Source organism: Microcaecilia unicolor, chromosome 11 (assembly GCF_901765095.1).
Source record: "Microcaecilia unicolor chromosome 11, aMicUni1.1, whole genome shotgun sequence".
Taxonomy (NCBI): domain Eukaryota; kingdom Metazoa; phylum Chordata; class Amphibia; order Gymnophiona; family Siphonopidae; genus Microcaecilia; species Microcaecilia unicolor.
In genome coordinates, this window is record NC_044041.1 from 155901712 (window position 1) to 155926648 (window position 24937).

Genomic DNA, 24937 nt, shown 5'->3' on the forward strand with positions numbered 1-24937 from the left:
TGGATGCGAGAAGTACCAGGTCTAAATATGGATGTCCATCTTTTTAGACATGGACATTCCTTCCCCTTCTATGATTGGAGTTGGATGCCCATATTTTGAACCCTCCCTAGTCCCACCCAAAACATGCCAAGACCAGGCCCCCTTGCAAAATGGACACATGATAGTGTCAGATGTCCATATCCTGCCTTTGTAAAATTGGAATTTGGACATCCATGCAATATGAACGTCTAAATGCCAGTTTTCAGATGTCAACAAGAACAGAGCTTCTAAAATCACCACCATTATGCTGTAAACCACTCTGAACAAGCAATTTGTTGGTGTTTACAGTATATACATATTAAATCAAGATACAGATATAAAGCGAATGCTACATACCTGTAGAAGGTATTCTCCGAGGACAGCAGGCTGATTGTTCTCACTGATGGGTGACGTCCACGGCAGCCCCTCCAATCGGAATCTTTACTAGCAAAGTCCTTTGCTAGTCCTCGCACGCCCGCGTGCACCGCGCATGCGCGGCCGTCTTCCCGCCCGAAACCGGCTCGAGCCGGCCAGTCCAGTATCTAGCAAGACAATACAAGGGAAGACACAACTCCAAAGGGGAGGCGGGCGGGTTTGTGAGAACAATCAGCCTGCTGTCCTCGGAGAATACCTTCTACAGGTATGTAGCATTCGCTTTCTCCGAGAACAAGCAGGCTGCTTGTTCTCACTGATGGGGTATCCCTAGCCCCCAGGCTCACTCAAAACAACAACCATGGTCAATTGGGCCTCGCAACGGCGAGGACATAACTGAGATTGACCTAAAAAATTTACCAACTAACTGAGAGTGCAGCCTGGAACAGAACAAACAGGGCCCTCGGGGGGTGGAGTTGGATCCTAAAGCCCAAACAGGTTCTGAAGAACTGACTGCCCGAACCGACTGTCGCGTCGGGTATCCTGCTGCAGGCAGTAATGAGATGTGAATGTGTGGACAGATGACCACGTCGCAGCTTTGCAAATTTCTTCAATAGAGGCTGACTTCAAGTGGGCTACCGACGCAGCCATGGCTCTAACATTATGAGCCGTGACATGACCCTCAAGAGCCAGCCCCGCCTGGGCGTAAGTGAAGGAAATGCAATCTGCTAGCCAATTGGATATGGTGCGTTTCCCCACAGCCACTCCCCTCCTATTGGGATCAAAAGAAACAAACAATTGGGCGGACTGTCTGTTGGGCTGTGTCCGCTCCAGGTAGAAGGCCAATGCTCTCTTGCAGTCCAATGTGTGCAGCTGACGTTCAGCAGGGCAGGAATGAGGACGGGGAAAGAATGTTGGCAAGACAATTGACTGGTTCAGATGGAACTCCGACATGACCTTTGGAAAGAACTTAGGGTGAGTGCAGAGGACTACTCTGTTATGATGAAATTTGGTGTAGGGGGCCTGGGCTACCAGGGCCTGAAGCTCACTGACTCTACGAGCTGAAGTAACTGCCACCAAGAAAATGACCTTCCAGGTCAAGTACTTCAGATGGCAGGAGTTCAGTGGCTCAAAAGGAGGTTTCATCAGCTGGGTGAGAACGACATTGAGATCCCATGACACTGTAGGAGGCTTGACAGGGGGCTTTGACAAAAGCAAACCTCTCATGAAGCGAACAACTAAAGGCTGTCCTGAGATCGGCTTACCTTCCACACGGTAATGGTATGCACTAATCGCACTAAGGTGAACCCTTACAGAGTTGGTCTTGAGACCAGACTCAGACAAGTGCAGAAGGTATTCAAGCAGGGTCTGTGTAGGACAAGAGCGAGGATCTAGGGCCTTGCTGTCACACCAGACGGCAAACCTCCTCCATAGAAAGAAGTAACTCCTCTTAGTGGAATCTTTCCTGGAAGCAAGCAAGATGCGGGAGACACCCTCTGACAGACCCAAAGAGGCAAAGTCTACGCTCTCAACATCCAGGCCATGAGAGCCAGGGACCGGAGGCTGGGATGCAGAAGAGCCCCTTCGTCCTGCGTGATGAGGGTCGGAAAACACTCCAATCTCCACGGTTCTTCGGAGGATAACTCCAGAAGAAGAGGGAACCAGATCTGACGCGGCCAAAAAGGAGCAATCAGAATCATGGTGCCTCGGTCTTGCTTGAGTTTCAACAAAGTCTTCCCCACCAGAGGAATGGGAGGATAAGCATACAGCAGGCCCTCCCCCCAATCCAGGAGGAAGGCATCCGATGCCAGTCTGCCGGGGGCCTGAAGCCTGGAACAGAACTGAGGGACTTTGTGGTTTGCTCGAGATGCGAAGAGATCCACCAAGGGGGTGCCCCACGTTTGGAAGATCTGGCGCACCACTCGGGAGTTGAGCGACCACTCGTGAGGTTGCATAATCCTGCTCAGTCTGTCGGCCAGACTGTTGTTTACGCCTGCCAGATATGTGGCTTGGAGCACCATGCCTTGACGGCGAGCCCAGAGCCACATGCTGACGGCTTCCTGACACAGGGGGCGAGATCCGGTGCCCCCCTGCTTGTTGACATAGTACATGGCAACCTGGTTGTCTGTCTGAATTTGGATAATTTGGTGGGACAGCCGATCTCTGAAAGCCTTCAGAGCGTTCCAGATCGCTCGCAACTCCAGAAGATTGATCTGTAGATCGCGTTCCTGGAGGGACCAGCTTCCTTGGGTGTGAAGCCCATCGACATGAGCTCCCCATCCCAGGAGAGACGCATCCGTGGTCAGCACTTTTTGTGGCTGAGGAATTTGGAAAGGACGTCCCAGAGTCAAATTGGACCAGATCGTCCACCAATACAGGGATTCGAGAAAACTCGTGGACAGGTGGATCACGTCTTCTAGATCCCCAGCAGCCTGAAACCACTGGGAAGCTAGGGTCCATTGAGCAGATCTCATGTGGAGGCGGGCCATGGGAGTCACATGAACTGTGGAGGCCATGTGGCCCAGCAATCTCAACATCTGCCGAGCTGTGATCTGCTGAGACGCTCGCACCCGCGAGACGAGGGACAACAAGTTGTTGGCTCTCGCCTCTGGGAGATAGGCGCGAGCCGTCCGAGAATCCAGCAGAGCTCCTGTGAATTCGAGTCTCTGCGCCGGGAGAAGGTGGGACTTTGGGTAATTTATCACAAACCCCAGCAGCTCCAGGAGGCGAATAGTCATCTGCATGGACTGCAGGGCTCCTGCCTCGGACGTGTTCTTCACCAGCCAATCGTCGAGATATGTGAACACGTGCACCCCCAGCCTGCGAAGTGCTGCTGCTACTACAGCCAAGCACTTTGTGAACACCCTGGGCGCAGAGGCGAGCCCAAAGGGTAGCACACAGTACTGGAAGTGACGTGTGCCCAGCTGAAATCGCAGATACTGTCTGTGAGCTGGCAGTATCGGGATGTGTAGGCATCCTTCAAGTCCAGAGAGCATAGCCAATCGTTTTCCTGAATCATGGGAAGTAGGGTGCCCAGGGAAAGCATCCTGAACTTTTCTTTGACCAGATATTTGTTCAGGGCCCTTAGGTCTAGGATGGGACGCATCCCTCCTGTTTTCTTTTCCACAAGGAAGTACCTGGAATAGAATCCCAGCCCTTCTTGCCCGGATGGCACGGGCTCGACCGCATTGGCGCTGAGAAGGGCGGAGAGTTCCTCTGCAAGTACCTGCTTGTGCTGGAAGCTGTAAGACTGAGCTCCCGGTGGACAATTTGGAGGTTTTGAGGCCAAATTGAGGGTGTATCCTTGCCGGACTATTTGGAGAACCCACTGATCGGAGGTTATGAGAGGCCACCTTTGGTGAAAAGCTTTCAACCTCCCCCCGACCGGCAGGTCGCCCGGCACTGACACTTGTATGTCGGCTATGCTCTGCTGGAGCCAGTCAAAAGCTCGCCCCTTGCTTTTGCTGGGGAGCCGCGGGGCCTTGCTGAGGCGCACGCTGCTGACGAGAGCGAGCGCGCTGGGGCTTAGCCTGGGCCGCAGGCTGTCGAGAAGAAGGATTGTACCTACGCTTGCCAGAAGAGTAGGGAACAGTCCTCCTTCCCCAAAAAAATCTTCTACCTGTAGAGGTAGATGCTGAAGGCTGCCGGCGGGAGAACTTGTCGAATGCGGTATCACGCTGGTGGAGATGCTCTACCACCTGCTCGACCTTCTCTCCAAAAATATTGTCCGCACGGCAAGGCGAGTCCGCAATCCGCTGCTGGAGTCTATTCTCTAGGTCGGAGTCACGCAGCCATGAGAGCCTGCGCATCACCACACCTTGAGCAGCGGCCCTGGACGCAACATCAAAGGTGTCATACACCCCTCTGGCCAGGAAGTTTCTGCACGCCTTCAGCTGCCTGACCACCTCCTGAAAAGTCTTGGCTTGCTCAGGGGGAAGAGCATCAACCAAGCCCGCCAACTGCCGCACATTGTTCCGCATGTGTATGCTCGTGTAGAGCTGGTAAGACAGGATTTTGGCCACGAGCACAGAGGAATGGTAGGCCTTCCTCCCAAAGGAGTCTAAGGTTCTAGAGTCTTTGCCCGGGGGCGCCGAAGCATGCTCCCTAGAACTCTTAGCCTTCTTTAGGGCCAGATCCACAACTCCAGAGTCGTGAGGCAACTGAGTGCGCATCAGCTCTGGGTCCCCATGGATCCGGTACTGGGACTCGATCTTCTTGGGGATGTGGGGATTACTTAGTGGCTTGGTCCAGTTCGCAAGCAATGTCTTTTTCAGGACATGGTGCAAGGGAACAGTGGACGCTTCCTTAGGTGGAGAAGGATAGTCCAGGAGCTCAAACATTTCAGCCCTGGGCTCGTCCTCCACAACCACCGGGAAGGGGATGGCCGTAGACATCTCCCGGACAAAGGAAGCAAAAGACAGACTCTCGGGAGGAGAAAGCTGTCTCTCAGGAGAGGGAGTGGGATCGGAAGGAAGACCCTCAGACTCCTCGTCAGAGAAATATCTGGGGTCTTCTTCCTCTTCCCACGAGGCCTCACCCTCGGTGTCAGACACAAGTTCACGGACCTGTGTCTGCAACCTCGCCCGGCTCGACTCCGTGGAGCCACGTCCACGATGGGGGCGTCGAGAGGTAGACTCCCTCGCCCGCATCGGCGAAGCTCCCTCCGCCGACGTAGTCGGGGAGCCTTCCTGGGAGGTGGCCGCAGTCGGCACCGCACGCGGTACCGACATCGGGGACCTCACCCCGGGCGATGGGCCAGCCGGCGCCACGCTCGACGGTACCGGAGGCGCAAGCACCGCCGGTACCGGAGGGGTAGGGCGCAACAGCTCTCCCAGAATCTCTGGGAGAACGGCCCGGAGGCTCTCGTTCAGAGCGGCTGCAGAGAAAGGCATGGAGGCCGATGCAGGCGTCGACGTCAGAACCTGTTCCGGGCGTGGAGGCTGTTCCAGGCTGTCCAGAGTGGAGCGCATCGACACCTCCTGAACAGAGGGTGAGCGGTCCTCTCGGTGCCGATGCCTGCTGGGTGCCGACTCCCTCGGCGACCCAGAGCTCTCGGTGCCGACGCGGGGAGGAGACCGGTGTCGATGCTTCTTCGATTTCTTCCGAAGCATGTCACCGGAGCTCCCCGGCACCGATGAGGAGGACGTAGAATCCATCCGTCGCTTCCTCGGGGCCGAGGTCGAAGCAGGTCGATCCCGGGGGGGCTGTACCGCAGGAGCCCTCAGGGTAGGGGGAGACCCACCCGAAGGCTCACCGCCACCAGCAGGGGAATGGACAGCCCTCACCTGCACTCCTGACGATGCACCACCGTCCGACGACATCAGGAGACGAGGTCCCGGTACCACCGACGTCGATGCAGCTATCCGATGTCTCGGCGCCAATGCAGAGGGCCGATGCCTCGATGCACTCGATGCACTGGCGGCCGAGGATGAAGGTCTGGACGCTGATGACGTCGATGCACTCGATGACCCCGGTGCCGATGCCGACGAAAGACCCGAGAACAAAACGTTCCACTGGGCCAATCTCGCTATCTGAGTTCGCCTTTGTAACAGGGAACACAGACTACAGTTCTGAGGACGGTGCTCGGCCCCCAGACACTGAAGACACGAAGAGTGCCTATCAGTGAGCGAGATTACCCGGGCGCACTGGGTGCACTTCTTGAAGCCGCTGGAAGGCTTCGATGTCATGGGCGGAAAAATCACGCCGGCGAAATCAAAATCCGAAATGACGAATTTGAGCACCAAAACTTTAAGGGAGAAAAATCTCGACCGAGGCCAAAAAGAGGCCTACCCCGACGACGAAAGAAAACTTACCGGGGCAAAAACTGGAAATACGGGAAGGGGCAAACGAAACCCAAGGGGGTTTTCGGAGCACTTTCCGAACGAAAAGAGAACTTTTCCGAAGAAAAACACGTCGATTAAGATAACGGACGCGCGAGGTCGACTCTCCGGGGCTCGACACGGCAAAAACACAGCCGTACCGAGTGCGGACGAAAGAAGACTGGCCGGCTCGAGCCGGTTTCGGGCGGGAAGACGGCCGCGCATGCGCGGTGCGCGCGGGCGCGTGAGGACTAGCAAAGGACTTTGCTAGTAAAGATTCCAATTGGAGGGGCTGCCGTGGACGTCACCCATCAGTGAGAACAAGCAGCCTGCTTGTCCTCGGAGAAATTATCCTTATACTCACACCTTTTCTTCCCCCACTCTCACCATCTCTTGCTTTCTCATTTGTGCCCCATCCTTACTCTCGTTTTACTGTTCCCCATCCCATACAATATTCCCTTGCTCTTTCCTTTCCTTTCTCTTCCCATCCCCAAAATGGCACACATTCTTAATTCTTCCCTCACAGCTACATGTGCACAATCTTTTGTTCTCTCCTCTCTGTATCTCCCAACTTTGCTTGTATACACACATACAAAATCTTTCATTCTCTGTGCCTTTCTTGGGAACATCTTTCTCAGCTTCACATTGCTGATTGGTTCTGGCCAACAAAATGAGCCAAACAGAGGCAGAAGACAGGGAATTGGTCACACCAGCATGCAAAGAACTTCTTTTAGGTTCGTGCCGTGGCCTCTGTCTCACAGCCCACCTGGTTCTGGCCAGCAAAATGAGCCAAACAGAGGCAGAAGACAGGGAATTGGTCACACACCAGCATGCAAAGAACTTCTTTTAGGTTTGTGCCGCGGCCTCTGTCTCAGAACCCACCTATTTTCAACCTATACTATCACTGCTGGCTCATGCCCGATAGCCTCTTTTACCAGCCACCTGCAGTTGAGATCTCTTTTCATGGTTATTTGGTGACTCCATGCCACCTAAAACATGCAGAGCTGGTCCTGATTTTAACCTTGTTGTATTTATGGACTAAACCAAGCGTAGCTCAGCCTGCCCTACATCAATATGGTGTCAGCTGATAATCCCAGGAGCAATGTGCACACTTTGTCAGAAGGGGAAAACCTGGACCTGCTTTTTCATCTGAAATGTAATCTCCATGTGGTATGTACATTGTTAACAGCAGTCCCAAATGGTGCAGCCTCACAATGGTTGCAAAAATAGGGTAAACAATACAAATCTTTACAATGTCACCAATGCTATAAATTAAAATCTATTGGAAAGACTCAAACAGGTGAATTTCTACATATGTATGTTTTTTTTAAATAGGATAAAGAGACCTCAGAGACCTATTTTCAAGGTCATGCCCATGCTTTTGTACACTGGAATCTTTTCTCTTTCATTGGTCTTGAATACCGGTAAAACCAATACACTCTGGTTTAGTAAAAGTGATAAATTATTACACATGACTATTTCATTAGGTTCTGGTGAAGTTCTGCCAGTTAATACATTGTTAAAAATCTTGGGAGTAATTTTGGAATACTATCTTCTGATCTCCAAGTGAATAATTTATGCAGGTACTTTTTTTTCCACTCTTAAGCAACTTAGAACAATTCATGCTTATTTCCATGAAGACCATTTTGTAATATTAACTCAACAATTGGCATTATTGCAATTAGACTACTGCAATGCTATCTATTTTTGGCTATCTGGTAACATAGTAACATAGTAAATGACAGCAGATAAAGACCTGAATGGTCCATCCAGTCTGCCCAACAAGATAAACTCATTTTACATGGTATGTAATACTTTATATGTATACCAGAGTTTGATTTGTCCCTGCCTTTCTCAGGGCACAGACCATAAAAGAATCAAAAGAAGCTTCAACTGCCACAGAACACGGCTGCCAGACTGAAATTTTATCAAATGAGGTTTACTCATGTAACTGCTTTACTTTTTTCCTTGCACTGGCTGCCTGTTCATGCCCATGTCGATTTAAACTATCTTGGTTTGTTTTTAGTTTATACCACCAAATGATCCAATGGATATCAAGATGGTTTACAAAAAAGGTATAAGTAAACTGTAATAAATATAAAAGAAAACAATGAAAACAAACAGATTCAAGAAGAGACAATAAACATGAGGGAAGGGGAGAGAAAAGTGCAACAAAAAAACAGCCTTTATAATTAAATGGTAAGACAAACATAAACAACTGAATACAACAGGGACTGGAAAAGAAAAAAAGGAAAGAGATAAAATCTGGAGGGGTGGGGGGGGATTGAAAAGTGTGTCTAAAAAGCTAACTGTTTATGGCAGTCTTGAACTTAGGCCTAGAAGGACTAGATTGCAGGTCAGGGGGAAGATTATTCCAGAGTGATGGAGCACAATAGCAGAAAGCTGTCTCTCAAGAAGTTAAGAGAAACTCAGATGAGTGAGGGAACAACCAAACAGTTGATTCCAGAAGATATGAGTGAATGATATGCCCTATAAAGAGTAAGAAGAGAAGCTATTCCTTGGGCAGAAGATATATCTTACATGGTCTTGCACCCATGTTTCTTATCAATTTGGCTACTTTTCCTTCTAACACGTGTACATTTAGATCCACTGATCATTTTTTTTTACTAAACTTTCCTTCTTTCAAATATATTTTCATGAACAAATTTCTTGAAACTTCTGTTTTATTTCAAGCTATTCAGGTCTGGAATGGCCTCCCTCACAAATAAACTTTTGATCATTTTAACTCTCCTTTAGAAAATATCTGAAAACTTCTTTTTGTCAAAAAAATATCTTCATTAGTTTATTTTTTTGGCTTATTTTGCTGTTTATTGTATTTTTTTTTCTTATACTGTTACTGTTCCTTTTTTTTTCTTTTGTAAACTGCTTTGAACCTAATCAGGGGTTAAGTGAGTTATAAGCAATCAGATTTAGATTAGACCCCCTCTCTGGGCAAAGTGAGGGCATTTGCTCAATATTAGGGATTCTTAAGCACCCACAGCACTTATAAAGCTGGCACCTATGCTGGAGCACCTGTTCAAACTGGAATGTGCTAAATGTCTGGGCAATTTTGAGACTTAATTCACTCTTGGTTTTCTAATTCCCATCCTACTGCATTCCAGTTCCTTATGTTTCCCACTGGACAAGAACGACAGGAATGAAATGGGGTAGGAAGAGACAGAAAGTGCTGAATGTATGATGCAAAGCCAGGACTGGATGAGAGCCTCATAAGGACATAGGGCATTATTAGTTACTCTGGTGCCCTGTGGGATTAACTTGGGGACCTACAGGATATCCACTATTTTGAGATCCTACCTTTAGAGAGTCAACAAGATCCTCAACAAGGAAAAGGCGCCGTAAGGTGTTCAAGGCAGAGGTGAAGAGGGACAGAGACCGTATCACATAATTATCCACCTCTTCCTTTGTCAGCATGATGTCCTTATCCAGGTATACCCTGCAGAAGATGAAAACCAAGAAGATGTTTCATTATGTACGCCCTATCCAGTTTACAAACTGCACCCCCCCAAAAAAAATACTGTCACACACATTTCTAATTTTTGGACTTATAAATTTCTAATTGTGTACACTTTAAACAAGTGCTATGTTTGGCTTTGCCAAAGTTTTAAAATACATATTTTCTTTTACCTTGAGAACTACCACAGGGAAACAGTGTGCATACATTTGCAGATGCTCTTTAGAAGCACAAATTTTCTGAATTAACATGCCTTTGCATAAATTTCCAAAAGCATGCACGTAAGTGGAAATCTCTCTCCAAACCCGCCCTCTTTGGAATGCCTCTGCACATTGTAGGTGAACTTAAACACACGGAGCCAGATTCAATAATGGCACCAAAAGTTAGGCACGAGGATGATCCATGCTAAGCTAGTATTCTGTAAGGGGTGCTCTGCATGGAGCATCTTTTATTGACTAGTAGCTTAGCGTGCATTTCATTCCTAACTTTGGGCACGAGCATTTGCACCTACCAAAGGCTGGTGTAAATGCTGACACTCAACTGATGACAGTTAGGCATGCAAACTCAGGTATTCTGCAACATCGCGTCTAATTTCTGGGACCGCTCCTAACCTGCCCATGCCCATCCTATGGCCATGCCCCCCTTTGGGGTTGCATGCTATGAAATGTAGGTACACGTGTTATAGAATAGGGCCATAAGGCAGATCCGCGCATAAACCCATAATTACTGCCAATTAAGTGCTTGTTAATTCCAACACTTGATTGCTAGTGCCTATTTGATTCATTAGTTTACATGCGGATCTTGGATCTGCATCTAGATTTGGGCGACATATACAGAATACAGGGAATGAAGGGTAATTTTATAACAGGGCGCCTGTTTGAAAAGTCTGAAAAAGCTCCTATTTTATAACGGTAACATAGGTCAAAACCAGCCCCAACAGAAAAAAAAATACTTTTACACAAATTTGTATCTGCTTTGAAGTTATAAATGTGTGCACAGAACTATGCGTATTTTATACATCACACATCATTACACTTTCAATATATATTTACATTCACTTGTTTTTGAACTGAAAAAGAAAGGTGTATGCTATAATTCTCCTTAATATTTAATTGTTATTATTGTATTCCCAGGATGTACTGGTATCTTATTCATTGTAATCCTTGTTGAACCAATTTTTTTGGTACATGCGGAATATAAGAATAAATATTACTATTATTACTACACCTCTAGGAGTACCAATGCACATATAACTATACACTATCTTGCTTGAAGGAGGGAGGAGCCTAATGATTACAGCAACAGGCTGAAAACTAAGGAAGCCAGCATTCAAATCCCACTGATGCTCCTTGTGATTTTGGGCAAGTCACTTAATTCTATGCAGTGCACCAAAAGTTACAGACCACTTTTGGCACGCAAATGGAAATTAACAGAAATACCACAATGAGGGTGAAACAGAAGTTAGGCACCTAAGTACAGTTAGACACTATTCTAGGGACCTAAGTGTTCTAGCATGTAACTGCAAAGGGGGCATTCACATGGGAGGGGCATGGGTATTCCTTGCAAGTGCTCATTTCCAACGGTTCAAAAGGAGGTCCCACTAGAACCTCCAGAACAAGATTCAAATCCCATGGAGGGACCAACGGATGCCACGGCAAGTGAATCAATTTTACTCACCGCAGAAAACGGACCACATCCGGCGAAAAAGATAAAAAAAACCCTCCTTGAATCTTCCCCCGGTAATAGGACAAAGCAGCTACCTGTACTTTCAAGGTAGACAAAGCTAGACTCCTGTCCAAACCATCCTGCAAAAATTCCATCACCTCCGCGATCGAAGTGCACAAAGGGAGATAAGCCCTATCTTGGCATCAATTCTCAAAAATCCACCAGACACGCACATAAGCCAGCAAAGTGGACCGTTTGCGGGACCGTAACATCGTAGCAATTACCCTGGGAGAAAAACCTTTCTTAATTAACCTGTACATCTCAAGAGCCAGGTTGTAAGCGAGAAGAGAGAGAGATCGGGCATCACGATTGGGCCCTGACACAAAACTATCTCCCTTAATGGAAGCAGTTCCTTCTCTGCCAGGCGCACAAGATCTCTGCAGCCATTTTGGGGCTACCAGAATTACCAGGCCAGAGTGATGCTCGATGAACTGAACCACTCGACCAACGGCCACAGGGGGAACACATACAGCAACTCCTGAGGTCAAGGAAGAACCAACACCTTGATCCCTTCCACCCGAAGATCCCTCCGTCGACTGAAAAAACGTGGTACCTGTGCATTGTTGGCCGTCACCATGAGATCCATCACTGGCTGACCCCATCCCAACGCGATGCGAGCGAAAACTGACCGATGAAGGGACCACTCTCCGGGATCCAGAGTATGTCGCTCAGAAAATCTGCATTCACGTTGTCCATGCCAGCCACGTGACCCGCTGAAAGATCCTGAAGATAAAGTTCTGCTCAGTGTAGCAACTCCGCCATCTCCTTGGCAACTGACCGGCTCTTTGTGCCCCCTTGTCGGTTGACATAGGCTATGGCCATTGCATTGTCGGAGAGAACTCTGATGGCCTTGCCGACTAGGAGGGACTGGAAGGACTTTAGAGCCAAAAGGAATGCCCGCGTTTCCAACCGATTGATGGACCATCGTGCTTCCTCCAGAGAACAAAGATACCTGTGATACCTGACCGAGACAATGAGCCCCCACCCCCATCCTCCCAGGCTTGCATCCGTGGTGAGAACTATCCACTCCAGAGGTTCCAAAGGCATGCCCTTCTGCAGATTTGGCATGTGAAGCCACTACTGCAGGCTGAGATGGGGGTGGGGGGCTCCTGTCAGAGGCAACCGTACTTCCAAGTCCTGCGTTTGCGGAGACCAGCGATTCAGAAGAGCCAACTGCAACTGCCACATGTGTGCCCTGACTCACAGAACTACCCTCCATTGGCTCAGATACAAATCTTACCCCCCTGTTTACTAAGCCATGCAACAATGCCGACATAGCCCATTCAAAGTGAATGGGCTGTGTCGGTGTTACTGCACAGCAGCTGCTAGTGTGGCTTAGTAAACAGGGGATTTAGATTGCAAACTCTCTGAGAGCCAGGAAATACTTCTTGCATCTGAATGTAATTCACCTTGAGCGATTACTGAAAAATATTGAGCTAGACCCAAATCCCTTGTGTGTGTGTTTATAACAGCATATTCAAAGGCTGTGTTCAGATACTCAACTTGCATACACTTGCGTATCAGGCAGCCAAATTTACAAAAGCTTGATGCTGCTAATAGAGTCCTGTATTACCTGTGGAAATGCCTTTGAAATTTAGCCTTCTAAGAGGGCACTTTTCCAAGTTTTTAAAAAATTTTCAAGTACCAACCATTAGCTACCTTTCTGATCATATCAAGTACAATTAAAATATATATGAAAAGAATTTTAAAAAAGGAAGGTTTCAATTTGTTCCAAAGGACAGAAAAGATTTTCAAAGATTTCTGCAGGTAAACAAGGGATTTTTCTGTGGAAATTTAAAACAAATGCAAAGAGTAGCCTCTCTATGGCATCAGCCTGATGGCAGTTTTTGAAAGAGAAACTCCACAGGAAGGTCATCTTTCAAAATACACCTACAGGCCCAGGGTTATCAAGTACTTGTGGGCCTGCACATTCTGCCAAACCGCTGAAAACTGACTTCTATGGGGGGTAATTCTAGAACGCTTTACCCATGGGTAGAACATCTTTTACATGTAGAAAATGGCTCTTATAAAACTACTAGTAAAAAAGGCCCGTTTCTGACACAAATGAAACGGGCGCTAGCAAGGTTTTCCTCGGTGTGTGTATGTTTGAGAGAGTGTGTGTGAGAGTGAGGGAGTGAATGTGTGTGACAGAGAGAGAGTGAGTGTGGGTGCGAGTGTGTTTGTGAGAATGAGAGTGTGTGAATGTGTCACAGTGTGAGACACAGTGTGTGGTGTACCTCCCCCCCTCTGTGTGGTCGCAGGACCGCTCCCCCCTTTCTGGTTCCCATGCCCCCCTCCTCTGAGGTCTCAGGACCCCCCCTTTCCCCCTTTGGTGTGAGGACCCCTCCCCTCCTCCCTCTTCCTTTTTCCTTCCCCCCTCTCCGGACTGTGGACCCCCTCCCATCTAGGCAGAGGACCGGCACGCCCCCCCCCCCCAAAGTCACCGGCCCTCACCCCCCCCCCCAAGTTGGCACCACTACCACCCTCCACCCCCCTCCCCCACATGTTGCCACCACTCTCCACCCACCCCCTCCGACGTCGCAACAGCCAGTGGTCCACCTTCCACCCCCCTCCTCCAAAGTTGCAGCACCCAAGGATGCACCGTCCACCCCCCCCCCTCTGTCCTACATTAGCTGAGCGCCGCTCTCCCCCCCTCCCCTCCGTCCGATAGATAAAGGGGGAAAACAATTTGTACCTGGCAAAATGGTTTTTTGAAGGAAGCGGGGCCCCGCAGCCAGCCATCGGTTATGAGCTGTGCATCCGCTCCTCTTCTCAGATTTGACGTCACTGCCCCTGGAGGTGAACCCCGTAGGAGTGCACTGCGCAGCGACGTGAGTGGAGGAGCGGATGCAGAGATGACAACCGATGGCTGGCTGCGGGGCCCCGCTTCCTTCTAAAAACCATTTTGGCAGATTCTTTTATTTTTTTTTTGAATCAGACGGAGGGGGAGGGAGATGGGGGGTTTGGGGCTGAGCTGATGTAGGACGGGGTGGGGGGGTAAGTGGCGGCGTCCTGTTTGGGGGGGGGGTGGAGGGTGGAGCATTGGCTGATGCGACTTTGGGGATGGAGCAGTGGTTGTTGGGACCCTGGGGGGGGGGGTGGAGGTGGGGAGCAGTGGCAACATGTGTGGGGGGGTGGAGGGTGGTAGTGGTGGCAACTTGGGGGGTGTAGGGGTGAGTGGCGGTGACTTTGGGGGGGGGGGTGTTGCGTGGTAGTGGTGGCAATTTTGGGTGGGTGTAGGGGTGAGGGCCGGTAACTTTGGAGGGGGGGTGCGTGGCGAAGGGCGGAGGTGGGAGTGTTTCGGCAGCATTTTTGTTTTTATTGCACCTGTCCTCGTAACATCGCTGTGTCTATGCGGAGTCGGACCGTGTAGTTTGCAGGAGAAATCTGTTTGTGCGAATACGTCTTACATCACGTTTCGTCGCGTCGTTGCTCCGCCCTCGATGTCATCACGTTTTTACACAAGGGCGCTGTGATCTTGCAACTACAAATTTGGAATGTTGGAGGAGCATTTTATATAGAGAGATATAAGGGATATACACACATAAAATGTAGGTGCACTGCAACACTGTACCTGCTTTTACGTGATCTACTTGCAGTTCCTATCAGTGAAGATCAGCTAGAGATGCACTGTACACAAGTATTTTATGAAATATGCACACAGAATACAGAAATGTGTATAAGAATTTGTGTGCTACTGAGCATAGAAACACGGCATAGTTCTGCCTATTTTATAAAAACACATAAGCACCTATGTTGCTTTTATAAAATAGCCTGTGAAGAAATTATCCTCCACATGGCTGATCAGTAATTAACTCAAACTGTGGATCAAAACACTCAGGGGTCCTTTTATTAAGCTGGGGTAAAAGGGGCCCTGCAGTTGCGCTGACATGCCACACGCCAAGGCCCCTTTTACTACAGCAGGTAAAAATCTCAAAAAAGGAAATGGCTGTGCAGTTTACTTGCCACGTGGCCATTTCCATGGCCATTGCCACGTGGCAACCCTTTAGTAAAAGGGCCCTCAGTACTTTAAATATTCAAAAATATGGAGAAAAGAATTCAAATGTCTGCAGTACTCAAAAATTACTCATAAGCATAGTACCTCCTAGACAACAGACCAAAAATATCCAAAAGTAGTGCAATTCTTCTGTGTAAATTTGAAGTCTTACAGGGAGTATTGCTGGTGGAGTAATGCTGACACAGCCCATTCACTTTGAATGGGCAATGTTGGCATTGCTGCGCGGTTTTGTAAATGGGGGGGGGGGGGGCATTTTTATTCCATTAGTGTATATAAGAAGCACACTTATCATTTTTAGAATATCCCAACAGGGTCCTGTTTCACACGAGGCTTCTTCAGGGGATTAAATGTGCTCAAATAAAATTGCTTTTTTAAAGAAAAGAAATGTTTTAGTATCGCAGATTTTTGAGGTATTTTCCTCCATATTTTTGAATATTTTCGGTGACTGGCATTGAATATTCAGGTTTTTTTCAGCTGGTTTGAAGATAACCGGCTATGTCAGACATAGCCTACTCCACGAATGGGATGGGGGTAATGGAATCTGTCTTCTTTTTGTGAATATAACAATGTTTCACTTTCTGGTCATTCTATCACAGGCAGGGTTACTCACTGGAAAGGGTTCTCTCCATCGCACTTGTAGATGGCCTGCAGTATTTTTCGGTAGACCCTGAGAGTGATGGTGCTGCACAGCAGAAGTAGACTCAAGTAGGCGAAGACGCTGATGATGCTGAACTGGGAAAGGCAGAGGAGTGACACCATGATAGTGGTGAACACAACTGCAGAGGTCTTGGTGTTTCGCCAGTACATGAGGTCAGAGACTTTAAAGAAAGAGGAAGAGATAAAGAGAATGAGATATGACAAGGGAAGAGGAGGAGGAGGAGGAAAGATCCATAACCTGGAAAGCACAAACTGAGAAGTCTGCAGGAACCAGGAATTCAAGAGAGATTATAGAGATTTTGGAAGTAGGGCAAACTAAGGGTTAATCCATTATAGGCTCTCAATCACCTCCCAGCTCCCAAGGATTAATAATCTGTCTCTGGATCTCAGGCTTTTCCTTACCTCAGTCATTAATAACTCATCTCTGGGTCTTGGCACCTCCCTAATCTCAGGATTAATAATCCATCTCAGGGCCTCATGCACCTTCCTAATCCTGGGGATTAATATTCCACCTCACGGTCTCATGCACCACCCTAATCTCAGGGATAAATGATCCATCTCATGCACCTCCCTAATTTCAGAGATTAATAATCCATCTCAGGGTCTCAGGTACCTGCCTAATCTCAGAAAATAATAATCCGTTTTTGGGTCTCAGGCTTCTCCATAACCTTAGGCATTAATAATCTCTCTCTGGGTCTCGGGCACCTCCTTAGCCTCAGGCATTATTAATCTATCTCAGCGTGTCAGGTTGCTCTCTAACCTTAGAGATTAATAATCCACCTCCGGCTCCTCCCTAGCCTCATAGAGACAAAGGAGATGACAACAGATAAAGACCAACTGATCCATCCAGTCTGCCCAGTTATTCCTGTCCACATTGCTAAGGATATATTCCAGCTGTAAACCACAGAGCATAACCACTTGTACAATACCAGTCCTTATCCAGGACTGATTTTTTCATCCTCCTTTGTACCCCACCTTCTTGAGTATACAGCTGATCCCCTATTTACAGTAGTTTACCCAATTGCCCCCTTACTTCCCTTATCTAACCACAAGGCTTTGTAATACTCTAAACAGTTACCAGTACTACATAGCTGATGTATTTATTTATTTATTTATTTATTAGGATTCATTTACCTCCTTTTTGAAAGAATTCACTTAAGGTGGTGTACAGTAAGAATAACTCAAACATAAGCAATAGGCAATTACAGCAGTAAAAATATTCAAATACACAGTATGGCATAGAACGCTACTTACAATGTCAACTTCTGACCTCCTAGGACCCCACAGACTTTCCCAATGGTACTTCCCATCACCAACACCATCAACTTCCTGTACCAACTCCAGTCAACACAAAGAGCAGGCTGCCTGCCAGACAGACCTGGCTATCTGTGTATGTGTGCCTGCCTGTCTACTAGACAGAACTTCCAGCCATTACTGTTTTTGAAGCAATTCAGCTTCAGCTGCTAGTTCCATTCTTTCAACACAGAAATCTACACAAGCTACACAGGAAATCTAGGACGTGAAATACCCAGGAACATTCCACACTAGTTACCCTTAGATATTTAGATTAGGCTATTTATTAGTGTAGTGCTGCTTTTCAGATAAAGCAAATTCAATAAGTCATCTCAAGGAATACAGAAGTTTGTACAGTACATCTAATTTAGAAAAACATACAGAAAGAAACACAGAATATTATGACTGCTATCCAAAGCCTGTATGGTTCCAATTTATTTTCTTTCCTTTCAGTTCTGTAAAACTAAGGAACTCTACACGTCTTTTATGTTTCCGTAATTTCTATTACTGCTTTTGATTCACCTCTATGTCAGGCCATCCCATGCATTCCCCACAATTCCATGAATAAATATTTTTCTGACACTACTCCCAACATTTTTCCTCAGGGAGTCTCAAATCATGAGCCCTTCTTCCAGAGTATTTGTGGGGGCAATTTGACAAATTGAAGAGTAGCAAATCACTTGGACCAGATGGTATACATCCCAGAGTACTGATAAAATTGAAAAACAAGCTTGCAGAGCTATTGTTAGTCGTATGTAATTTATCTTTAAAATCAAACATGGTACCAGAAGATTGAAGGATGGCCAATGCAACGACAATTTTTACAAAGGTTTCCAGGAAACTATAGACTGGTAAGCCTGGCGTTGGTGCCAGGTAAAATGGTAGACACTATTATAAAGAACAAAATTACAGAGCATATACATAAGCATGAATTAATGAGACAAAGCCAACATGGATTTAGTCAAGGGAAATCTTTGTCTCAACAATCTACTACATTTCTTTGAAGGGCAAACAAACATGTGGATAAAGGTGAGACAGTCAATATTGGTCTGAATTTTCAAAAGCCATTTAACAAAGTACCTCATGAAAGTTTCCTGAGGAAATTAAAAAGTCACAGGATAGGAGGTAATTATTTACGTATTAGGATTTATTTACCACCTTTTTCAAGGAATTCACTCAAGACGGTGTACAATAAGAATAAATCAAACATGAGCAATAAATTACAGCAGTACAAATATTCTAATAACAATACAAAGTATGGCATAGTATACTACTTACAATGTCAACACAATACGTAATAGAACATTTTAATTGACAGTGGGGTATAAGCAAAGATGGAACATATAGATAGGTAAGAGAGTAAGAGGAGTTAGAAAGTAAAGTGACTAATTTAAAGAAAGTTGCACATGTCCTATTGTAGATCGAAAACTGGTTAAAAGATAGAAAACAGAGTAGGGTTAAATGGTCAGTATTTCTCAATGGAGAAGGGTAGATAGTGGGGTTTCCCAGGGGTCCTTGCTGGGACCACTGCTTTTTAACGTATTTATAAATGATCTAGAGTTGGGAATAATAAGTGAGGTAATTTGATGATGACAAAGTTATTCAAAGTTGTTAAATCACAAGAGGATTGTGAAAAATAGCAAGAGCTTCTTATGAGACAGAGACTGGGCATCCAAATGGCAGATGACGTTAAATGTGAGCAAATGCAAAGTGATGGATGTGGGAAAGAGGAACCCAAGCTATAGCTATGTGATGCAAGGTTCCACAATAAGAGTCACCGCCCAGAAAAAAGGATCCAGGTTTATGATATGTTGAAAGCCTCTGCTAAGTGTGAAGTAGCGGCTAAGAAAGCAAATAGAATGTTAGGAATTATTAAGAAAGGAATGGAAAACAAAACTGAGAACGTTATAATACTTTTGTATCATTCCTCGGTGTGACCGAAACTTGAATACAGTATGCAATTCTGGTCACTGCATCTCAAAAAAGATAAAGTGGAATTAGAAAAGGTATGACAAAAATGATAAAGTGGATAGAACGATTTCTCTATGAGGAAAGATTAAAGCAGCTAGAGCTCTTTAGCTTGGAGAAGAGATGGCTGCAGTGAGATATGATAGAGATCTATAAAATGCTGAATGGAGTGGAATGGGTAGACATGAATCCCTTGTTTACTCTTTGCAAAAATACTAGGACTAGGGGGCATGCAATGCAGCTACAAAGTAGTACGTTTAAAACAAACTGGAGAAAATATTTCTTCACTCTACATGTAATTAAACTCTGGAATTTGTTGCCAGAGAATGTGGTAAAAGCAGTTAGCTTAGCAGGGTTTAAAAAAGTTTGAATAATTTCCTAAAAGAACAATCCACTGCTTATTTCTAGGATAAATCTGTTTTATAGTTCTGGGATCTTGCTAGGTACTTGTGAACTGGATTGGCCACTGTTGGAAGCAGGATACTAGGCTTGATGGTCTCTCCCAGTATGGCAACTCTTATGTTTTTGTATTCTTAACCTTTTTGGACAGGAAGGCTTTATTACTGATTTGACCCTTGGAGGGTAGGGGGCATCTTAGCAGGTTTCAGAAGTAGAGAGAAGGATTAGAGAAGGAAGCTTTGTTTTGAACCCAATCCCAATCATGCGGTTGGGGGAAGGGGCGGTAAGCAAAATAATTTTTAAAAATCTTACGTTAATTGAAGTGTGAAAAGGTATTGTCCTTTTAAGGTGTCTCATTTCTGAGCCTCCAAGGCTCTGGTAGATGTGGCGGCCTGTCTGTGGTTATATTGGTGAATCTACCTTTATTACATCCATACAGCTTACAATATAGTCTACTTTGCTCTTCTGTCCTTTTTCATCAAAAGATTACAAGCTTTTCAGAACACCTCCACCAGACTACTTACTCATGCATGTTGATATGATGTTACCCCACTGTGTGTACCTGATGTTCTTCATTTCTCCTGTGGAGAGATCACCTTCTGTGGTTGTTTGGATCCACTGTGTGTACCTGGTGTTCTTCATTTCTCCTGTGGAGAGATCACCTTCTGTGGTTGTTTGGATCCACTGTGTGTACCTGGTGTTCTTCATTTCTCCTGTGGAGAGATCACCTTCTGTGGTTGTTTGGATCCACTGTGTGTACCTGGTGTTCTTCATTTCTCCTGTGTAGAGATCACCTTCTGTGGTTGTTGGATCCACTGTGTGTACCTGGTGTTCTTCATTTCTCCTGTGGAGAGATCGCCTTCTGTGGTTGTTGGATCCACTGTGTGTACCTGGTGTTCTTCATTTCTCCTGTGGAGAGATCACCTTCTGTGGTTGTTGGATCCACTGTGTGTACCTGGTGTTCTTCATTTCTCCTGTGGAGAGATCACCTTCTGTAGTTGTTTGGATCCACTGTGTGTACCTGGTGTTCTTCATTTCTCCTGTGGAGAGATCACCTTCTGTGGTTGTTTGGATCCACTGTGTGTACCTGGTGTTCTTCATTTCTCCTGTGGAGAGATCACCTTCTGTGGTTGTTTCCCATTTATCACTCAACATCATTGGCTCCCTTATTCTGTACTGGTTTTAACACAAGGTCTTAATGTTATGTTTCTAGATTCTTCAATTGGTAATCCCACCTTACTTATCTTATCTCTCCATATACCCCGACTCTGCGTTCCTCTTCCAAACACTGTCTCTCTATTCCCCTTGTCCGATGTTCTCATCTCAAATCCACCCGTCATTCGGTTTTTTCTACCTCGCTCCCTGTTTCTCTCAGAACAGAACAGTCTTACCCAAGATTTAAGGCCTCCCTAAAATCACAGCTTTAAAAAGTCTGATCTTTGGCGGTTTGTCCAAATGATGTGGTGGGGGCAGGCAGTGGTAATAGCTTCTGGTTATTTCTCTTTCTGCACTCTTTCTCTCTTGGCCCTTTTGTATTCATATTTCATAGTTCTTTTCATCACTATGTTTAATTTAATTTATTGTAAACTGCTTTGATTGTTTTTCTTTGAAAGGCGGTATATCAAGTACCTAATGAACCATAAACATACTAAACATCTGGAGAAAGCAGAGATGTGACAGCAGCAGAGGCACAACTATTGTAATCCAGGTAGGGGGGGCGCGGAGAGGGGGGAAGGAAGGGAATAGGGGAGCAGCAGATAGAGGCAGAGGTGTGGTGGAAGTTCTTGTTCAGTCCTAAAGGTTTGATTCTGAAGCTAAGGGTCAGGGATTGGAAGGAGTGAGCAAAGGCAGAAACACAGTGGATGGGGGGAGGACTCGGACAAAGATCTTCCATTACAGGCAGCTGGTGGGGGGTGGGGGTCTGGTGGTGGCTGGATATCACTGAGCTGTAAACTCCATCTGGTCCACAGTTATGAGGCTCCCCACCAGAGATTTGCTTCAGATGCATTACTTAGGTATCAGAATGTTTCTTTCATGTCCCCATCTCTCCTCTCAACTCATTGGAGTAGACTCTCTGCCATGCTGAAAATCTTTTCCTGGACCATCTCCACACTGAACAGAGGCATTATCATTTTGTTTTGGTTATGCATCAGTTCATGCACCTCAGCATCCCTCTGACTCTAAACCTTACTTTATAATACGTTTTGGCTACTTTGAGATTATCAGACATTATCACCCTGGGTTCTCTCTCCTAGTCTGTGCATATCAGTTTCTCCCCCACACCCATCATGTACTGCTCCCTTGGATTTCTGAACTACATATTTATGAAATTTAGCTGCCAGCTACTCTGTTTCTACTCAAGTTTTCTTGAGTGGAGGAGTAGCCTAGTGGTTAATAAAATGAACTTTGATCCTGGGAAACTGGGTTCGATTCTCACTGCAGCTCCTTGTGACTGGGCAAGTCACTCAATCCTCCCTTGCCCCAAGTACAAAATAAGTACCTGTATATAAGATGTAAACCACTTTGAATGTAGTTGCAAAAAACACAGAAAGGCGGTATATCAAGTCCCATTCCCTCGTCATGCCTCATTCTGTTTGCTCTCTCAGGGATGTCTGCTCTGCTGCAGACCTTTGTGTCATCCACAACAAAGCAAGGTTTTCCTCCTTCTGGCAGTATTGCATACAAAAATCCTGAACAGGACAATCCCCAGAATCCTGACAAACTCCATTAATCACCCTTCACTCCTCACAGTGAATTCCAGTATCATTAGACTCTGTCATCTGTCAGTCAACTAATTTCTAATCCCATCCACCTTGATGGAATCCACCTCAGGCTGATCAGTTTATTCATGAGACTCCTATGCTGGACAGTTTCAGAAAAACACAAGGCATATATTATTGTACACAAGACAAAAGACACCAAGGGGATTAACTGTATAATAGAGCACCCATAAAAATTTACAAAAATTATTTGATATCTCCTTTATGAAACTGGTTCCCTAAACTATCCCCAGTAAAACAAATGTCCTTGTGCAAGTTTTTACCTGCTTCAAGGCAGGCACAAATATGAGTGTGTACCCAAAGGGGTAAATTCAAGAAAAGGCACCTAAAGTTATGCGCTCAATTGCTGGTATAGAATATTAGTGTGTCCATTTACATGTATAAAACTTTAGGCATGAGCATTTACGCCAGCTCAGTGGCAAACCTAGCTTGGTTGCCACCCGGGGTGGAGCACCCCCTCCTCCAGGTGTGTCACCCTCCCAGAGCAGAGCACTCCCCTCCTCTGACACATCCCCCCTCCTCCAAGCAGGGCTGGCGTTAGGGGATAGCAAACAAGGCAATTGCCCTGGGCCCCCATACCATAGGGAGCCCCAAACTTGCCTCAAGCTAAAGGAGAAATAAGCTAAGGCCAGCTTTTGGACCCTCTCCCTGGTTTCTGCCGTGGGCCCCTGAATGTCTAACATTAGCCCTGCCTCCAAGCAAGGGGGTGCACTGAACAGTCAGCAGTCATGTGGCTGTCGGCTCTGCCGGTCCCCTGCCCTGGAATAGGATGTTGACGTCAGAGGGGATTGGGGACCGGAAGAGCGGACAGCTGTGCGACTAGTAGCACTCCAGGTGGCCTACACCACAGCACTAACTTTGGTACGCCACTAATCAGATACAAACATAAGTGATAGTATTCAATAACCGTGTACTTATCCTGATCCTCCCATACCCCTCCCATGTCCACACTCCCTAGAAGTTGTGTATAACAGATTTTGTGTGTGCAACTTCCAGAATGCTGACAATGGGTTATTGCATGTCCAATTAAGGAAATTTAAGGATCACCAATTAACTACTAATTATTAAATTAATGCATGCAATTTAACTTTCATGTGCCCAAATTTATAGAATTTGAGGGCAAGTGTGTGCATGTATATATCACAAAGCCACCCAAACTGCTTGTCCGGGGATGCCTACAAGCATTTCACATAAAAGCAGGTGTTAGGTTGCTATGTAACTACTTTCTAACTGTGTATAAATCCATGGAATTCCACAACAGCCATATTTTTGTATATATAATATGCTTTTCACATGGAGAATGCTCTAAAAAAGAAAAAACTGCCTCCAAAACAGGGTGAATTTGCACAAAAATGTTACTGAAGTTCAAGCAGACTGCATCTAAGTGTGTATTCACAAGCCAATTATTTGAAGATAATCGGATTTCTCTGACAGTCTCCCTTTGGTAAAACCAAGCTGCCTTGGATTGTGCAACCTACTGGATTGGAGATATTTTTCTACCCTTCAGTAAAGGCTCCACTAATCTTCCCACCAACAGTGTATGATTAATCAGCCTGCCCTTCTTCAGTCCTGTGACACCATACTGTCTCCACAGATCTGTTACACAGATCCTACAGCAGACACACCAGAGCCTTTCTGAGATCCCTTAATATCCTGGATCCATGACTTTTGTCAACTTTCAGTTCCACTACATTCATGCAAATCCTCTCTTCTGTAAAAGGTATGAGACCTATCCCCACCCGCCTACCATGTGTTCCCCTACCAACAATTCGGTGGATATTCTCCTATCCATTTCTCAGCAAACACAAAATTTCTGCTTTTACCTCTTGGATAAAGTAGTGCGGCTACCCAGTGGCGTTCCTAGCGTGGATGGCACCCGGGGCGGATCACCGATGCGCCCCCCCCCCCCCCCCCCGCCTGCGAAAATGACCCCCCCCCCCAGGTGCACGCTGCTGGGGGGGGGGGGGTGCTGCGGCGCGCGCCTGTGGGCTCCGACTTCGCGAACTTCGCTCGCTCGCTGCAGCTCCCTCTGCCCCGGAACAGGAAGTAACCTGTTCCGGGACAGAGGGAGCTGCAGCAAACAAGCGAAGTTCGCAAAGTCGGAGCCCACAGGCGCGCGCCGCGGCACCCCCCCCAGTGGCGTGCACCCGGGGCGGACCGCCCCCACCTTGGTACCCCACTGCGGCTACCATGTATGTAGTGAGAAAAATAATAAAAGACCTACAGCCACTACTCCAGGAGGATGAATTACTGAAAGAGATATCCCCACCTCCACCAATGTTGGCCTTCCAATAACTACCAAATCTGAAACAAAAATTAGCGAAAAGCAAACTCCCAATAGAAGCTGAAAAAGAAGAGAATGACACACATCCCTACTATATACCAAGCTGCAAACTGTGCCAGCACATATTACAAG

General features: G+C 46.5%; 1 protein-coding gene across 1 annotated transcript in view; it reads right to left on the reverse strand.

Annotated features, from left to right (window-relative positions):
- Positions 1-24937, reverse strand: part of RTN2 (reticulon 2) — a 112037-nt gene that overhangs the window by 81754 nt on the left and 5346 nt on the right. Inside the window, exons 2-3 of the mRNA XM_030218386.1 lie at positions 16035-16242; positions 9525-9663 (exon numbers count right to left, since the gene is read on the reverse strand). Coding sequence (XP_030074246.1) covers positions 9525-9663; positions 16035-16242 — 347 coding nt within the window. The remainder of the gene's footprint in view (positions 1-9524; positions 9664-16034; positions 16243-24937) is intronic.